The sequence below is a fragment of the Corylus avellana genome, chromosome ca8 (genome assembly GCF_901000735.1).
Source record: "Corylus avellana chromosome ca8, CavTom2PMs-1.0".
Taxonomy (NCBI): Eukaryota; Viridiplantae; Streptophyta; class Magnoliopsida; order Fagales; family Betulaceae; genus Corylus; species Corylus avellana.
The window spans coordinates 23,852,522-23,871,815 of NC_081548.1; the positions used below are offsets into that span (position 1 = coordinate 23,852,522).

At 35.2% G+C, this 19,294-nt stretch overlaps 2 protein-coding genes across 4 annotated transcripts; both read left to right on the forward strand.

The window, feature by feature from the left end:
- Positions 1-4,538: 4,538 nt before the first annotated feature.
- LOC132189277 (rac-like GTP-binding protein 5) lies at positions 4,539-8,467 on the forward strand. 2 transcript variants are annotated; one of them, XM_059603941.1, is made up of 7 exons: positions 4,546-4,904; positions 5,759-5,846; positions 5,947-6,056; positions 6,189-6,252; positions 7,696-7,760; positions 7,854-7,919; positions 8,013-8,467. In XM_059603941.1, exons 1-7 carry the CDS (start codon positions 4,806-4,808, stop codon positions 8,112-8,114), a joined length of 594 nt encoding a protein of 197 aa, XP_059459924.1. In that variant the 5' UTR covers positions 4,546-4,805; the 3' UTR covers positions 8,115-8,467. The 2 variants fall into 2 exon arrangements, with proteins under 2 accessions (XP_059459923.1, XP_059459924.1); XM_059603940.1 differs by having other exon boundaries at positions 4,539-4,904; positions 7,696-7,919.
- Positions 8,468-9,967: 1,500 nt separating this feature from the next.
- Positions 9,968-19,294, forward strand: LOC132189221 (vacuolar protein sorting-associated protein 35B-like). 2 transcript variants are annotated; one of them, XM_059603841.1, is made up of 23 exons: positions 9,968-10,206; positions 10,289-10,385; positions 10,493-10,616; positions 11,237-11,422; positions 11,535-11,594; positions 12,024-12,111; positions 12,309-12,365; positions 12,454-12,543; positions 12,668-12,790; positions 13,460-13,534; positions 13,606-13,665; positions 14,766-14,882; positions 15,047-15,286; positions 15,359-15,424; positions 15,675-15,764; positions 16,430-16,519; positions 16,628-16,717; positions 17,118-17,186; positions 17,805-17,885; positions 18,049-18,156; positions 18,245-18,348; positions 18,545-18,658; positions 18,768-19,294. In XM_059603841.1, the coding sequence occupies exons 1-23, from the start codon at positions 10,114-10,116 to the stop codon at positions 18,976-18,978; spliced, it is 2,433 nt and encodes an 810-aa protein (XP_059459824.1). In that variant the 5' UTR covers positions 9,968-10,113; the 3' UTR covers positions 18,979-19,294. The 2 variants fall into 2 exon arrangements, with proteins under 2 accessions (XP_059459824.1, XP_059459825.1); XM_059603842.1 differs by lacking the exon at positions 11,535-11,594 and having other exon boundaries at positions 18,768-19,293.

Below are 19,294 nucleotides of genomic sequence, written 5' to 3' on the forward strand. Positions count from 1 at the left end.
TTTCTTTTTTTTTTTTTTTTTAAATACATTTTTTTTAATTTAAAAAATATATATATATTTTTATTTAAAAAAAATTAAAAAAAATTAATATATGTGCCACGTGTCGACGTCTGATTGGTCTACGTGTCAGTCCTAACAGTCAACTAACGGATGGACTAATTTGGTCACTTATCAAAACCACAGGGACCTCCAATGATAAAAATGAAACCCAGGAAGGAAAAAATAAAGTTACCAAATCCCAGGGGGGTTTTGAGTATTTAACCCTTAACTTTAATTATAAAAAGGCTTGTAAATCCAATAGTTTATAGATACTCCACATCAGCCCAATTATACTAAGAATTGTATAAGAGTTGAGTTTTTAGATTTACTCTATATCATATTCTACCATATATCTAATTTTACTTGTTTTATATAGTTATAAATTATAGGTATGTGATTGACTTAATCATTGATCTACAAATAACCAACCCATGGTGGAGAGGATCAAGATCCCTTATAATTGATGTGCGCAACCCCCTCTTTATGGTGGTAAAGGCACCCAGGAACTTAATTACGTGAAGAACTCACATACGGTTTTTTTTCCTTGTGTTTTTGAAAGGAAGATAACTTCAATCGATTATCATATAAAATTGCATGTGACATTAATGGCCAAAATATAAACAAGAAGAGTAATGTTATATACCATTTCTTGATATTATCATATATTCCATTTTCTTGATATTTTTGAGATTTTTTCGTTTCTATAGGACTGAGCCGAATGAAAATTGTCAGTGAAAGAAAGAATAAATAAAGGAATAAATAGGGGAGTGAAAGGTGGTCCCTTGATTAAAGTATGATGATGAAATTAGAATAGGTAAGGTCCAGACGTCCCCAGTGGTGGGCCGGTGGCCCATTGTAGTCATCCATGACAGTTGTTTGTAAGGACGTGCCCGTGGAATTTTGGAATCTTCGCCGAAAATAGATAAAGAAGGTGGAAGGACGTACTTGTCACCTCGGGGATATTAAAAATTGGTTGGCGATTTGGTGAGACATGGCCCAAACCACGTGGAAGTGCTAATTCTACTAAACCTCTTCCCATGTGCATCTCCTATTTTCTGGCCTTTGCATTATTGTGTAATTGCTGGAATTTAATTACAAAAATAAAAACTCTACAAATATTTAAACGAATATTAAGTACAATCAAAGCTAGTTTTTTTTTTTTTTTTTTTTTAAAACCCCCTTTGCCTTGCTTGAATAGGACAAATAATTTTTTACACAACTTATAAATTCAACATAAACCTGTTAAATTAAAAAAATTGAATTAAAGAATATATCCCGTTTAATTAAATTGAATTAAAATACTTGCAACACAACTCAAAATCATGATGCGAACACAAATTAGGTTGCCGTCTTGTTTCCATGTTTATTTGCAAGAGTTATTGTTATTTGCATGGGGAAGACTTAATTAGAAACGTACAAATTGGCACGTCTATTTTGATTCAATAGATTTAGACAACAGAATAAATAGTAATAAAACAATGATGCTGGCCACGTTGGTCGGGGTCGCTTGCTACAAATGTTCCTCTTCTTCCCTTTTTTTCCCCCTAATTCTAAAGTATTATTTCTTAGTATTTTTGCCCTTATCTTCTTTGGTAAAGAATAAAAACATTTTTTTTTATTATTTTTTTTAAAACCATGTTGCCATAAGAATAAAAGAATGTTTCTTCCAAAATTTTAAAATTACATTTTTATCTTACAATTATTTTACAATGTTGATGCATCGCAGAAGTCTATTTTGTGTCACTCTTGTGTCTCTAAAAAAATGAGGTGGCTTTTAAAATCACCATTTGATCAAAATCCAATAGTAATCAATCATAAGGCTAATGGTGATTTTAAAAGACACATTATCCTTAGAAAATCATAAGAGTGATACAAGAAGGACTTGTAGCATTACTCTCATATTGTATTAGCTATAACCAACTTTTAGATCAATTATTGTTAATAAAAAAAATATCTAAGAACCAGTTAAGACTGATATATCAACGTTGTGAGATAATCGTAAAATAAAAATGTAATTTTTTGTTTTAATTAAATAAATATGTATATGGAACTTAAATATCCTACCCCACATCTTTTAACACATAAGAGTAATACTATAGAACTATATTTTATGAAACAACTCTTAATTTTTATTTATTTATTAATAAGGACTAATTAAAAAGCTAATTTGAACCGACACATAATTAGTCAACACAAACCTTAACTTACAAGGATCATGTTGTAATTATAAATAGCGTTTTAACGTTCAAATCGAATGTAACGTCACATGCAACGCAACTTGCAGAGCAGTTTATTGTTGGAGTTGCGGTTTATTTAAGGATGGATATATAATTTGACTATGAAGCCTGCAGGCTTTCATTGCACCCACGTTTCTCGAAAGCAACTGCCTAATAGTAATAACCCCGTGAAGAGTGTAGTAAAATTATGCACTTATTCATTATTGATGTAGATTTTTTACTACATTTTTTTTTTACAAATTAACGTGACAAATCATGTGACAACCACATCAAATCTCACCCTACGTCAATTAGGTCACCCCCTAAATGAACCATGGGAGGTTATCATTAAACTCAAGACCAAGCTATGGGTTTGTGTGGGAGATGTCATGCAAACCATCCGTTGGAGGAAGAAAGAAAACAAAATTGTTAGCGTTGTTGGTGCGGTGCAAAGTCAGCAGCGGAGAAGGCGGGATCGAGGGGGCAAACATGGTAAGTATAATTTTTTAGTAACGTGTAATAAAATATGTAATACCCTAAGCATTTTATTTTTTCTTTGTTAGATATTGTGAATTATTAATAATGGGAACCGGAGTTTTCTGTAATCTTATTCAGCTTTGTCATTTACGGCAGTGTAGCCTAATTTGCTCTAGCAATAGGATTCCCGATTCCTCGCGGGCAAAAAGTAATTAAATTTGGTTTACGTTAAATCAAAACAACCTAGTTGCATTTGCTAGCTTGGAGGGACTCTATTGTAGCCATCCATGATGCTTCTTTTTCCTTCTTCTTTATGAAAGCTCCAACTTTATAAGGAGAAAAAGCAAAAGACTAATCTTTAAGCCCGACTTAATGATTCCCTTTGTTAATGTTTTTTTAAGAGTGCTTTTATTTTATTTTATTTAAAAAAAAATATTATGACAAGACATCAAAGTGGAAATAATTTTTAAGTATTTTGTGTGTTTTTTTTTTTTAATTTCTTTTAATATTTTTTATTTTGAAAAAAAAAAAAAGAAAGAAAGAGAAAGAGATTGAATAACTCATATTACTAGGCTTTTTTAGAAGAAAAAGAAAAGAAGAAGGCATAACCGTAAAGATCATACGGTACCGTACAGAGAGTTTTTTTTTTTAATTATATATTACCAGCAATATTAGAAAAATTAATAATCAAACCCCCGATAAATCTTATATTAATTAAACATTATCTAAATCGGCGTAATTAACATTTTGTCTTCTATTTCATTAAAGTGAGTGTTTACTGCTCATCTCGCTTGGAAAAAGAGTGTTTAATGCTTGCTTAATGCTCAATCAAATAACTTTTACAAAGGCATCAATATAATTGACTTTGGATGCATCTCATACTACTTTTCTTTTTTAGATCATATAAGAATCTTCTTGCTGACAAATTTTGCATAAATATATTACTATGTAAAGAAAACATAATAAAATGCATGAAAGATTTATGTGAAGGAGAGTCTTGAATGATCAGGCCTGCAAATAAACTTCCAAAACTATCTCCAAAAAAGATTGTCCACAAGATCAAATATTTATAAATTATCATTTATTTTTCTTCTTTAATTACGAGTATAATTACTAACAGTGCTTTTGACACGCAGTTTTACATACCAAAAGTGTGATTTTAAACCAAATCGAATAAAATGTGTCGATGAAAAGTGCTTTTTAAAAAAAATTGTAGTTTCAAATTGTAGGCAATACAATGGGGTTTTTTTTTTTTTTTTTTTTTTTTTTTTTATTTAAATGCAAAATTTTAAAGCATAAATTGCGATTTTAAAGGCCATACTCTACGATTTTATTATACACTTTTGAAATCACAGTTTTTAAAATCACATGTTTTAAAATCACAAACCCAAACAAACCTAAGCTCTGAAAAAAAAAAGAAAATGGACAATTTAGATTTGAAGAAATTTGTTCAATTTAGTATATTAAATTAATATATGCTATTAAAGTTTACCTGTAATATCAAGACTCAAGAGGATTAATCGAGCATATAATTTTTACAAACATTACGATATCAATTAAATAGACACGATCGAAGGAATTTTTGTTAATCTAGTTTTTTGAGAAAACTTTATAACTAAAGAGGTTGGATATTTTCTTTTATATTATAAAGTTTTTTAAATTTTAAATATAAAAGGAGGGAAAGAAAGAAAAAAGTAGTTTTTAATTTGTATTAGGCCGTGATAAGGAGGATCTGTAAGTAAGAAATAAGCTGGCAAAAGGTTGGCTAGGTCAGCGAGCGCTTCAAACAGCAATTTGTTTCCTTCCCCGTCTCAAAGGTCAGGTCCCACTCTCATCCTCTCTCTTTCAAGTCGTTTTCCCCATTCTCTCCCTCTCTCTCTCGCTCTCTCTCCCTCTCTTGCTCGGAGAGCAATTAGGGTTAAAACTACGCTCCGAATTTCAATTCCTAGCGAATCTTCTAGGATTTGTTTGTTCTTCGCAAGAGATGCAGTTTTCTTGGTGATCTCTTAGACTGAGACTCGAGGAGGGAGGACCAGGCATTGTGAGAAGGTAGGGTGTGGAGATCCGGTGGAAATGAGCGCGTCCAGGTTCATCAAGTGCGTCACCGTCGGTGACGGTGCTGTCGGCAAAACCTGCATGCTGATATCCTACACCAGCAATACCTTCCCTACGGTGAGTCCCCGTTTCGTAATTTATGCTTTCATTTTGGTAATTTTCGTTTCGATTTCAGGGAAATATGACTTTTCTTTTTGTGTTCTCAAGTTCTTTGGTGGATCTTTCTCCAAGAATTAGCTCCCTTTCGCACGCTTCATTTCGATTTCTTTGGAAAAGGGAAAGAAAAGTGTTTTCTTTGAAATCGAAGCATTTTTGTCTCTCTGATTTTTTTGGACTCTTTTGGACGCTCTGTTGCTTGCCATATAGCGAAGGTTAAAATGCTTAATAATTTTTTGCTTTTTTTTTGGCTTTGGAATGTTAATAACTTATCAAAAAAAAAAAAAAATGTTACAAGAATAATAGGTTTTCAGCTCATCGTGTTTGGATCAGCGCGATCTTTACATATTAATTATAACCTGCTAATTTTTCATACCTAAATCTTGATTTCAAAAATTCGCAATTAAATGCGTGAAGGTAACAATAATTAATCAATTTCTAATCTCATTAGCAACATAGAAACATGCTATGCGTACACGCTCTGGATACACCAAAGACAACCTTTTTAGAAATTTAATTCAAACAGTTACTTCATTTATGTGCGATTCAGATGGCTAGGAGTTTATAACTTGTTACGTCAATAGGATGATATATCTGTCCTTGATTCTTCAGGACACTCTAGGCTGAGTGGTAGATTAGATTTCTTGGTTTTGTGTGATAGGGAATATTTATTACCTTACTCCTTTTTTTCTTTTTGCTGTGAGATTATTTATTTTTGAATTTATCGCTCGTTATCTGCTTTCTGTTAATGTACTTGAAATTTTAAGTTATTGATTGTTTGACTATCTTGTTTGTTCATTTGTCATCAATTACAGGACTATGTGCCTACTGTTTTCGACAATTTCAGTGCTAATGTGGTTGTGGATGGAAGCACTGTCAACCTAGGGTTATGGGATACTGCTGGTAATTATATAACCATCCATTTGAGATTTCCTAGATTTGCTCTTCGGTTTTTTTTCCCCCTCCCTCTTTTAGAGGTTTTGATTAGTGATCTCTTGGACAGGTCAGGAGGATTACAATAGATTAAGACCCTTGAGCTATCGAGGTGCAGATGTCTTTATACTTGCTTTCTCTCTCATAAGCAAGGCCAGCTATGAAAATGTTGCAAAAAAGGTTTAAATTCTGGAATAAAATTCTTCTTTTTTTTTTCCCTCCCATTTCTTTAGGAAATGTGTTATTGTCTATCTAGGATGTCTGCATTTGTGTGAGCTGATAAATTGTTTGCTGTTTTACTTTCTGTTTCAGTGGATTCCTGAATTGAGGCACTATGCACCTGGCGTTCCAATTATTCTTGTTGGAACAAAGCTCGGTAGGATTTATTCTCTTCCCTTCTTGTTACTTGCATTGGTGTGTTCTTCTTGATTTATTTATGCTTGTAATCAGCTTTGTGTTTGTGGAATGTGGATGGTAACTTGGTTGGGTACTCAAGGACCAGTTGCATTTTAATAGTGGCAATGGGTATTAAATGTCCAGTTTTCAATATTCCAATCCTAGATTTTTTGGGTTTTCGCACGAGGTCAAAGCCCTGATTAGATAATAAGGTAGTTTCTTGCCTAGGTGTTAGACTTGGCTAGATTGGTCTGTGTGCTGCTTCTCTTTTCTGTTGCTTTCCATAAATAATTGCGGCTTCTTGTATCAAGCTTTAGTTTAGCGGTGATCTTTGTTACTGGAATGCTTCACTTTTCTTATAGATTTTCCCCAGCTAGTTGAATTGCTTGGTTATTCTCTGCTGCTGGTAATAGAAGTTATTTTTACTTAGTGTTTGTTACCCTTCATGTTTTTCTTGTTTACTAGGTTTATCTAGCATGATTCTCTACAGCATGGATTGACTAGTGAGTCATGTCAAGAAGCTAGCACGGTTCTTTGTTTCTATGACTTTATGTTAGTGAGGCTCATTTTATTTTTGTGGCGGTTATGATTGCATTTATTTGTTTGGAAAACTCAGATGAGTCATCTTTTGAACATTACAAACCTCATTCTGTTATCAAATTGAAGATCCTTTAGACTGTAAGGAACTGTTAGCGGTAGCAAATACCTGGGTCCTCTGGATGAATCAGAAATGATGGGGTACTATGTTCATATGGTTATGGGCCTTCAGTGACAAAGACTGCCCCCATAATAGGGAATAGGTATGGATGCTGGTGGAGGAAAAGGAAAGGGGCCTAGGGATATTAGAGTTGGGGTGCAGGAGGTGGGCTAGGAAAGTGAGGGATTGAAAAAACCATTGACATAGGTGAGAGGTTATTTGACTTATTTCTGCTGAGGAGATAAGAGTACAGAAGAAATGGAGTACCAGCTTCCAGCTAAGGAGGTTGTGGCACTCAAATGCTACCTTGTTTAATTTCCTTCTGAAATGATTCATTCCTCCTTGATACTCTAAGCTCTGTGGATTCCTGATCCTTGCAAATGTCTCCAACTTTTGCCCTCGGGAGTTATGATTAACTAGGCTTGACGGCTGTAATGATACTATAAGTAGCTTGAATGGTTATTCATTTTTGTTTGGATATTTATTTTCTTGTTCCATGTTCTTGTTATTTGGTGATGACGTTTCTTTTGGGGAAGACATCTTTTTTGCGTGTATTTACTTGAATATAAATGCTTCTGGTTATTCAAATTATGTTCAAAAACTCTCTGATTTAAGCTTCTGTGTCAACTCATAATCTGAAGTTTGTCTTCTCAGTGCTATTTAAGTTTTGTTTACCGTATTCATAAAAGATAGACTTGTTTTCTTATTAGTTCCATTTATCTGCAGATCTTCGGGATGATAAGCAGTTTTTTATAGACCATCCGGGTGCAGTGCCCATTACTACTGCTCAGGTAAAGTTGATTGCACCCTGTATATTTCTATTTTCTTACCCTAGACCTCTGCTTTATCTCAATGTGTGGTTTGACTTTTGGTTTTCGCTGAAGGGAGAAGAACTTAGGAAATTGATTGGAGCTCCTGCCTATATTGAGTGTAGTTCAAAAACCCAGCAGGTATGTATTCTCTGTTCATTTTTTCATGCTTATTTGTGGAATCATATTTACGCCCCTCTTATTGATTGGTCTCATGTCTTCTTTTAATTGCAGAATGTTAAGGCAGTTTTTGACGCAGCCATTAAGGTGGTGCTCCAGCCACCAAAGCAAAAGAAGAAGAAGAGGAAGGCACAAAAGGGTTGTTCCATATTGTGATGTAGGAGGGATTCTATTTGACATAGGAGACAAATGACCCACCAGCCTCTCTCACTTATATCTGCCAGTCTTATCTGTCTGTCTGTCTGTCTTTTCCTATTCCATGTCCTCTGTAAGGAAGCAGTAAGCTGTGGTGTATAGTCTTGACAGACATGCTAGGGATCTTCGTGAAAAGCATGAGATTATTTATTAGTTTCGGGCTTTACCTGTTTTCATGATCTGTAACTGATTGTTAGTATTCTTGTTGACCCATGTACCCGTGTCTGTGTTTAAAACCCGTCTCCTGCATTAACCAGATGCGAGGAAGATCCTAATATGAAAGAACTGCTTCGTGGATGAACTTTGATATATCATCATCATGTGTTCCTAGTCTATTCTGATTACTGTATGGTACTGCAAAGTTTCCAGCTTTATATGCTTTATTATGTTGGCAGATAAAGTGATCACACAAATGAGGTACTTGAGTTCATAAGGAGTTATTTATTTCATTGTCAAATATTAGATTTTACAGACTTAATTTTGTATATGTTGATAGATAATAAATATATATTATCACGTTATTTAAACATTTAAATTTTAACCATAAAATGGCTTGAAGCGAACCTTCAAACGAGTTTGATTATATATTAATTGGGCGCAATATATACTGGGTGGTGGGTTAGGTATGTGGACGTTAAATAATGATGGCCACGTTTTACATTCCAATGATGAAGTATAAAACCTCCCTCAAAAGTTTGGCGTGTTGGCCTTCATTAGTATAATAAAGCCAGGGGAAAATATATTTTTGGTCCATGTTTATCTCTGTACCAAATTTTTTAATGTGGTATCGAAACTACCTTGAAGGTACCTACTATCAACTGTTTGGCAATATGTTTGAGTTATCAATTATGTCATGTATCAATTGATCATTAGTTATGACATGAATTTGTTCGTGCATTTTGCGTAGTACAATGACAATTGTAAGCTATGCTTGGGAAGAATTTATTGTCTATTGTTGACTTTTGTGGTAGAATTAACAAGGGGCTTGAAATGCGGTAATTTATCTTGTGATAAATGTCAGCAATTCGAATTTACTTATCTCCAACTTATAAACAGTTACTTTGTGAGGACGATTCCTTATATATATTACATAAAAGAAGAAGAAGCCCAAATAGATAAATAAGATCCCAAATATTGAGAGTTTGAACTTGAAACTAGCGTTAACAAATTAACAAGATCGGCCACTTTTGTCAAACAACCAACAACAGGGATCATTTTAGAGACTTCTAAAATCTCATGGACCTGAGGGATATTACAAAAGCAAATCCCTGGAACCACAAATGTAATTTTCCCTATCATATAAAGTAGACAAGAACGAAAAATAGGAAACAAAGTGCAGGCACGCCCGATTATCTTCTTCAATGATCTCAATATGGACTGGCCCTTCTTTATATAGACCGGTAGCCCTACTAACTACTAACAGAACCCATTCAGCTGGGCTCACTAACCAACTAACAGAACCCAGCTATTATATGGATCTGTTAGACCCATTACATTTTTTCATGGATCCTATTAGCTGTCTGAATAGTTTTTTTTTTTTTTTTTTTTTTTTTTTTGAGTAGCTGTCTGAATTTTTCGTTGTAGGCACATAATAGAAAAATGAGACCTACGTGTCTGAAACATATGGGCCCTACAATTTCTATTTAAATTTCTAAAAATTCGGGTAAAAATTCAATCCGTTTTAAAGAGAAAGTGATGCGTGATCTTATTTTGACAACGCTTTTTGATTTTTTTTTTTAATTAAGAAAAATAAAAAAAAAGCACTCACTAAAAGATCACAAGGATGTTTGCAACTACTGTAGATGCGAGCCAGTCAGCCAACGAAACAAATTAGCCATAAGCGCAGCTGAATCACTTACCTTTCCAGAGTATTACCAAACGTTCAACTCTCGACGTTCTTCTAGCTGGTTGGCTTAACTCGTACGGTCCAACGCAGTTACAGAAGAACAGAGCGAAGACGATGATGTTGGACGGCATGGAGGACGAAGACAAATGGCTCGCCGAAGGGATCGCCGGCATTCAACACAACGCCTTTTACATGCACCGCGCTCTGGTACACCTCAAACTCTCCCATTCTAATCTTTCCTGGAAATCCCGATCCTATCCTAACCTTGGAAAAATTTCTACCATCTCAGGACGCGAACAATCTCCGAGAAGTCCTCAAGTACTCTGCTCAGATGCTGTCGGAGCTCCGAACCTCGAAGCTTTCTCCTCACAAATACTACGAACTCTGTAATTGCTTTTTCTTTTTCTTTTTTTTTTAATTTCGATTCACCAATCGATTTGTTTGTGCTGCTCAATTACTCGGAATAATTGCAATTTGGATTTGGTTTTGTGAGATATGCGAGCGTTCGATGAATTGAAGAAGCTGGAGATGTTCTTCAAAGACGAAAGCAGGCACGGGGTTTCGGTCGTTGATCTTTATGAACTTGTTCAGCATGCTGGCAACATTTTGCCTAGACTGTAAGATTTTCAGTTGATTAGAGAAAGCAATTTTCAATTTTCAATATGCATGATTGTATATTGACTTCAAATTTATAGTGTGCCTATACTCTGGAGCTTAAAGTTGATGTAAGTAAAAGGAAGTAGGAGGTGATATATTGTTCACTTTAGGTTGAAAGGATCTCTACTTCTTCGTGAGGAGGGAAAAAAAAATGGACTGAGAAATTTCTTGTTTAGAAAAGAACTTCAATCTAGGGACAACTTTACCATTGTAAACCTAGGATGAAAGGTTAACAAAATGTTAGCATCAGTATTATAGACTAAAATCAGAAATTATTATGGTGTGTTGGAAACAGAACGAGGGTTTAATAGTTCCTACGAGACAGTTTTTATCTAAATTTTTTATTTACTTTTAGTTCTTTCATTCTTTACAGTGTGTTTATAGCTTGTTTAAAATACTCTTATGTTTTGCTGTAATTGTACAAGTGAGTCATGCATTTTAACCTTTTGGCTGTGCAATCACAGATCCGTTCTAGTTTGTGCAGTTGTCCTCTTTCAGATGGGCTTATCCATATTTGATTATTTTCAGATATCAAATTATTTTGTCAGTGCATGTGAAGTACCTTTTGTTGATTTACCAGGTATCTCCTATGTACGGTAGGATCTGTGTACATTAAATCTAAGGAGGCTCCTGCTAAAGATGTCCTTAAAGATCTTGTGGAAATGTGTCTTGGTGTTCAACATCCAATACGTGGGCTATTTTTAAGAAGTTATCTTGCTCAAGTCAGTAGAGATAAGTTACCTGATATTGGTTCAGAATATGAGGGGTAAGTTGGTTGCTTGATTAGGTATCTTTCCCTTTTTGAAACGAAGTTGTCCATTTCAGTAGTCGATTGCTTAGTTGTATGTTTTTGTTGATCAATGTTTTAATATGTTCAGTATTCACGGGTTCTTGCATAAAAAGATCCTACCATATGAATTCCCTTCATTATGGCATAGGTTGGTCTCCAAATTTTTTTTTCCCCTTTCAGATTACTCCAATCATCCTGTCATTTTGATTATAACGAACAGTCATAAGAAGCATTTTATAGTTTAAATCTCCTTGCCCCACTATACCTTTGTATGTGTTACTAAGTCTCATATTAAAGATTTCCAATTGACAAAATTGAACTTAGATTTGAATTTGGTATAAGATTAATGCAATCAATAGTCTTAAGAGTAATTTTACCATGTCTATATGTTCAATTTTTATAACATGTATGATGCTTGCAAGCCACATGGGACCACTTTAAATGTGCCAAAGTAATCCAATGTTTATGCTGTAATGTCATGCTCTTATGTTATCTTCAGAGATGATAAGTGTCTTATGAACACCAACTTACTTATACCTTAACTGAAGATTCAACTGTGCCAACTATCTTTCTGCAGTGATGCTGACACTGTCATGGATGCTGTAGAATTTGTGCTTCAGAATTTCACCGAGATGAATAAACTTTGGGTACGACTGCAACTTCAGGTTCGTTGGACATCTATGAACTCTTTTCTGCTTCATGCTTGGACATGCATGGCACCAAAGTACTTGCTTGCCATAGAGTTAAAAACGAGTCATGAGGGCATGATTTTTGGCCATGCAGATGTTATGGTGCTTGTGAATCATTCATACTCTTTGGCGATCCTGAGTTGAGGCCTTCAATTGGGCTTTCTGGTCTGCAGGGACCTGGTCGGTTAAGAGAGAAGCTGGAAAAGGAAAGGAGTGAGCTCCGTGATCTGGTAATACCTGAAACTGCCACCAGAAGAAATAGTGTGTTACAGATTTTGATAAGAGTAACAGTCCTATGCTTCTTATTTTTCTTACTAGGTGGGGAAAAACCTCCACGTTCTCAGTCAGATAGAGGGTGTGGACCTTGAAATGTACAAAGATACCGTTCTTCCCAGAGTCTTAGAGCAGGTCTGTTAGTCTAGTTCTCTTCTCAGGAATTTCTTTTGAAATTTATTATTCTATTTTTCAATTTTCTGCTTCAGAATCCCTTTCTGATCAACTTTCAAAATTGCATCGAAATCGGCTTGTGCAGATTGTCAACTGCAAAGATGAGCTTGCTCAATATTATCTGATGGATTGCATAATTCAGGTCTTTCCTGATGAGTACCACTTGCAGACCCTTGAGACATTATTGAGTGCTTGCCCCCAGCTTCAGGTTGGTAACATGACCTCTTGGATATTATTTCCTGTTTCAGGTTTGCATAGAGAAAACATTTCAATAATTCCAAACGGAACACATCCTACACCCCATAGGCTAGCTAGTTGCCATGCTGCCCATGTGATAAATGCCCTTAGGCCTAGGAGGAGTATTCAATGCCAGTTAGCCGCCTAAATTGCCCAAGCTGCATCACAATATGGCAAAAAGCTGAATCACCCTGGGTTACCAAATATCCTGCAAGTAACTTCAACTTTTTAAAAGCTCAAACACCCTTGGAATTGCGCCATCAAACTGGGCCTCAACTGAGAAGTAGTCTATAATTGCATGCTGTCGCTATCTAGTGACTTAGTCATGATCCAAGGTTTTTTTATAGACCTATGAACTTTTAAGAATTTTCTCCTTATAGGATGGACATACATGCTAGATGTGAGAAGCATATGCATGCCTGCACGTTTGCAGAATACATAGGGCAGGGATCTTTGGATCTTGATTATCGAGCTTTTCAGTGTCTTGCTTTTCTTTTTGTATCTAATTAAAGCAATAATCTCACTTCTAAAAAAAAAATTAAAGCAATAATCTCAAAAGAGGTAGCCTACTGCCTTTTTTTTTTTTACTTTTCTTTTTTCCCCCCCTTAATCACTGGTTTACATGGTTTTTTATTCACAGCCAACGGTTGACATCAAGACAGTGTTATCTCAATTAATGGACAGATTATCAAATTATGCTGTTTCAAGTACAGATGTGAGTCATCTATATGCTGTCTTTGTGATTCATGCTTTCCCATTTTCTTGATCATGGTTTTCTTCTGTCAGGTATTACCTGAATTTCTTCAAGTAGAAGCTTTTGCAAAATTGAGCAGTGCTATTGGGAGGGTAAGCTGTCTATTGCCCTAAGATTGTAATTTACTTTGACTGGTACACATATTTGGAAGATTTCTACAAGCTCAACCATTCTGTTGAAGAAGTTGAGTTCCAAAAGATTAAACAGTAGACCTCTAGGTGCTGCCTTCTTGAAGTTTTGATACAAATTTAAGAATATTGTAGCGAGATGTAATCCCATGTAGTGACTATTTTGTGAAAGACTAAAAGAATCTATTTTAAACGGGACAGAGTTTTCTTCCAAACTAGGTTAGAGGAATTTCCTCCAACCTATTCTATAAAAATGACGTGTCACTTTTCATGTGAGAAGCACATGTTTTTTGAATAAAATTTATTCTAACTTTGTCCTTCTAATTAAAAAAAGTGTCACATGATCACATGTGGAGAATTTATTCTAAAGTGTCCTTGTAATAAAATTTATTCTCACATGTGGAGAACACGTCATTTTTATAGAATAGGTTGGAAGAAAACTGTCCTTTTAAATGATCATACATTATTTTTGATATTCTTTCGGAAGGTCAACTGAAGGGTGCGGGTAACACAGCATGGGGCAAAACTCCATTAGATGTAAGTTGCACTGCCCTCAGATTTCATGTTCAGTGTACTGTTTGTCGATGTAAATGGAAGATGCCATTCATGCAGAGAAAGCATTTTGTTCAAATCCAGAAAGGAATGATCTCAAACAATTTAACGAGGTTTCTGATATAATCTAATTCCAAATTGTCAAGTATATGCCTTAGACTTCCAATTCAAGCATGTGCTCCATTGGATATATTAGAAATGGAGACGCAGAAGTTAGCTCTGCAGATGACAAGAAGGAGAACATGGATGGTGAAATCCGATAAGGGGCTTTCGCCTTTTTCATAAAATCCCAATCCAGAGTATTCAAATTTGAAGGGAAAAAGAGGGCCTTATTTTTTGCTCAACTGATTTCACATGTTAGGCATGCAAATGCATTGATTATGCCCTTTTTTAATAGCAGCATTTTGCTTCATTTATTTCCATGCTATCCATGTTTTTCTCTGCTATAAATATGTTTAACTAAATGTGGAATTGTGCTCTATATATGTTGTTCAACTACAATGCAATGGCAGGTGATAGAAGCACAGGTTGACATGCCTATTGTTGGAGCCATAAGTTTATATGTCTCTCTTCTTACGTTTACTCTCCGTGTTCATCCTGATCGGCTTGACTATGTGGATCAAGTACTGGTATGTTTCTTGGAACTCGTTTATAATACTCATTTGACACCTAAAAGTTTCACCTAACTATTGGCACGGATGGTAAATTCTTTGAGCTTCCATATCAAATGGATTTTATCAGACAGGTTTACACTTACATTGATAGCATTTTTTTTTTTTTTTTTTTTTTTCAGGGAGCATGTGTTAAGAAGCTTTCTGGAAAACCAAAGCTCGAAGACAATAGAGCAAAAAAACAAGTTGTCGCACTACTGAGTGCTCCATTGGATAAATACAATGATATTGTCATGGCCCTGATGCTTTCTAATTATCCCCGTGTGATGGACCACCTTGATAATGAAACAAACAAAGTTATGGCCATTGTTATTATTCAAAGCATCATGAAAAATAACACTTGCATCTCTACTGCTGATCAGGTAGGTGTCTTCTTTGGTTGTGTTATAATCTCAAATTTTCTTTTTGAAGAGTGGTTAATATGCACTTTGTAGGTTGAGGTGTTGTTCGAATTAATTAAAGGGCTCATGAAAGACTTGGATGGAACTGCTGTAGATGAGGTGCATATAAATCTTCTTCTTCTTTTTATTTATTTTTTATTTTTTATTTTTTTTATCAGCATTTTCATCTAATAAGATAAATATTTGAGTATTAAGAATTTTCTTGGTAGCCTGTTATCAACTCCACATGATTTTTTTTCTTCCTTTTTCTTTTTTGATAGTGAATCTGTAATGTTCTAGTTATAAACATATACAACTTTTCTTGTTGCATGTCTCTCTTCTTGGTTTATTCATGCCATATTACCAACAGCTTGATGAGGAGGATTTTAAGGAAGAACAAAACTCTGTTGCTCGTCTCCTTCACATGCTTTATAATGATGACCCAGAGGAAATGTTAAAGGTAAGTAATTGATGTCTTGAAAGTTTTCTGCGTCATCACTGTTTCTTTTGATGCTAATGTTACTTGAATCTCCTTAGATCAATAAAGTCTTGTAAAATACATTTTCTGCTCGTTTCAACTTATACTCTTCTTGCTCATTGAATTGATACGTTTATGAGCTGAAAAAAGTCGAGAGATAAAGAAGCTAAGGTCAGCTTGTTGTGTACTAATGGAGCACACAAAATTGTAGGATTTTGACTGTCAATCAATGTATACGCAGTCCTTGTAAAATGTAAATCGAAACATTGGTGCCACAACAAATTAAATTTTTTAAGATATTTTAAAGCCTCAAGAATCAGAACCTTCAAGTGATTTTTGCACACAACCTCTCTTTTTGTACAATGTTAATGCGCGTATTTATCTTTTCTGGGTGTGTATTCATCCAGTAATAGTGTTAGGCATAGTTGTGGTCTATGATTCAAGGACACATTTTTTGAAATTTTGGGGTGTTCAACTCTTTTGATGGTGGTAGGACTGTAGTGGAAACCCGTATCTGACATTTCTGTGTCAAAATGCAATACTTGTCTCTATTTCCACAAGTCTTAGGTTCTCGTTAGCTTCTTTTTTTTCCCCATATTTATGACTTACAGAGTCATCTTCTGATATTGTTGTTTACTGACCTTCAGATCATATGCACCATGAAGAAGAATATAATGGATGGAGGATCAAAACGCCTGCCTTTTACTGTTCCTCCTCTTATATTTTCTGCACTCAGGGTATGCTTCTTAACTGATTGTAGCAGACAATTGTTTCACTTGATACAAATATACAAATCTCTATATGAGATACACACGAGTAAAGAATCACATGTTTGTGGTTTGCAGTTGATTAGGCGATTGCAAGGTCAGGATGGGGATGTAGCTGGAGAGGAAGTGCCTGCAACGCCAAAAAGGATTTTTCAGATCTTAAATCAGGTTACTTTTGACAAATGAGATTTAATAGAAAAAAGGATTTTTCAGATCTTAAATCAGGTTACTTTTGACAAATGAGATTTAATAGAACTTCTGTGGAAGACATGTCAGTTGCAGACTATTGACAATAATGACAATACAAGTGTCTCTAGATTGAGTGATGCTACATACACTCCCACTCTCACACTCTCAAATGCACACTCCTTGACATGGCTCTAAAAGTCACCATTGGATCTAAAAGTCAACAGTAATTCATCCAATATCTAATGGTGATTTTTAGCGCCACGTCAAGGTGTGTACATTTGGGAGTGTGTGTAGTAGTACTCCTCTAACAAGCAACGGCTTTCGCGCTAGCGCTCGGCCATTGACCTGCGATATGACAATAATGATTGCTTTGTTTCAGACTATTGAAGCTCTTTCAACTGTTCCAACTCCTGAACTGGCATTAAGGTTATACCTGCAATGTGCTGAGGTATGTAATGACTGTGTGATAGTGCAGATAAAAGGATTTGAAAATGATTTTGGTTTTATTCTTTAATATTTGTAGGAAAGCATTTTCTGCTTTCAAGCTTAGCTGTAAAGGCATCATCAATCCCATTATTATGCATGAAATGTTACAATGGCATTCTGCCATTACCATACTAGTTAGTTACACTTCGTTAAACAGAGTTACTATGCATTATCTCTTGATCATATTTTCCTTTGATAAAGAAAGGCTTACATGTCATGTTGAATAACTCTAGCTGGGAACTAACTGGCATTAAGGTTATACCTGCAATGTGCTGAGGTATGTAATGACTGTGTGATAGTGCAGATAAAAGGATCAGAAAATGATTTTGGTTTTATTATTTAATATTTGTAGGAAAGCATTTTCTGCTTTCAAGCTTTAGCTGTAAAGGCATCATCATTCCCATTATTATGCATGAAATGTTACAATGGCATTCTGCCATTACCATACCAGTTAGTTACACTTCGTTAAACAGAGTTACTATGCATTATAAAGAAAGCCTTACATGTCATGTAGAATAACTCTAGCTGGGAACTAACTGTTTGTTTCTCAACTTTTTTGTTTTTGTTCCTTGACAATCAGGCTGCTAATGACTGTGATCTTGAGCCTGTTGCTTATGAATTTTTCACTCAGGCATTTGTGTTATATGAAGAAGAAGTTGCGGTAATTGTCCAGGAATTTGTTTCTTGTGATTGAGTTTCATTGTAGATTACTGACAAGAAGTGGCCTGTAGTCTTCAAATGTTTGAATGAAGAAACTGGCAGTATCTCACATTTAGCCTTTCCTTATTTGTTCTATTCACACAAATATGTACCTTGCTTTTTAGGACTCCAAGGCCCAGGTGACTGCAATACATCTAATAATTGGGACTCTTCAGAGAATGAATGTATTTGGTGTTGAAAATAGAGATACTTTAACACACAAGGCCACGGGGGTAATGATTGCGTGCATTTCTATCTGATTATTATGCTCTTGTAACCCCTTCCTGCCAAAACTCATGATAATGTTTTTCTTTCATTCAGTATTCAGCAAAGCTTCTAAAGAAACCAGATCAGTGCAGAGCAGTTTATGCATGTTCGCATCTTTTTTGGGTTGATGATCAGGATGGCATTAAGGATGGAGAAAGGTACACTTCAGTCAATATATTAAATCAAACTAGTTGCCTGGTTTCATTCATCTTGATGTGTCGGCTTGTACCATTTTTTCGCATTAAATTCTCTGGTTGTTAGGTATTCTCTGCTTGGTGTGGTAATCCTGAGTTTACCTGAATTACCAGAAATTTTGGAAGGGGGAATAACTACAAGTGCTATTTCTATTGGCAGGGTCCTGCTTTGCTTAAAGCGTGCCTTGAGGATTGCAAGTGCTGCTCAACAGATGTCCAATGTTACACGGGGTAGCAGTGGGCCAGTTACACTCTATGTTGAAATACTGAACAAGTCAGTAGTTTGGAGCCTGTACCAAATTTTTACTTTTTTATACACTTAAGTAAATAGCTTTTATATGTGCTGTAATTACTTTTATGGATCATGGGTGAATTTGCATCAGGTACCTCTATTTTTTTGAGAAGGGAAACCCCCAAATCACAAGCGCCGCAATCCAAGGTCTGCTAGAATTAATCACAACCGAGATGCAAAGCGACTCCGCAGCTCCCAATACTGTATCAGATGCTTTCTTTGCAAGCACGCAGCGGTACATTCAGTTCCAGAAACAGAAAGGTGGTGTAATGAGTGAAAAATATGATTCTGTGAAGGTTTGAGTTTCTAGTATGTGTTAAGTTATACTACCGAAATGTCTGGGCAAGCAGCTAGTTGTGTGAAAAGTGATGGGGTTGAGAGGAAGTTGATGATGGGGAGAGGTGAGCAGCGAGCCCAATTGTGTGAAAATTCTTTGCACCCTTGACGGGGAACTCATTTATAGTTTTTTTTTTTTTTTTTTTTGAACCTTTCGCTTGTTATTCTTTTTGTCAAATATTTGTTTTTATTCAATTTTTGGTTGGTTTGATGATAGAACTACAATTTTACAAGAGCTGTGTCAGAAAATGGACAAAAATTGTATGAAATTGGACTGAAGAT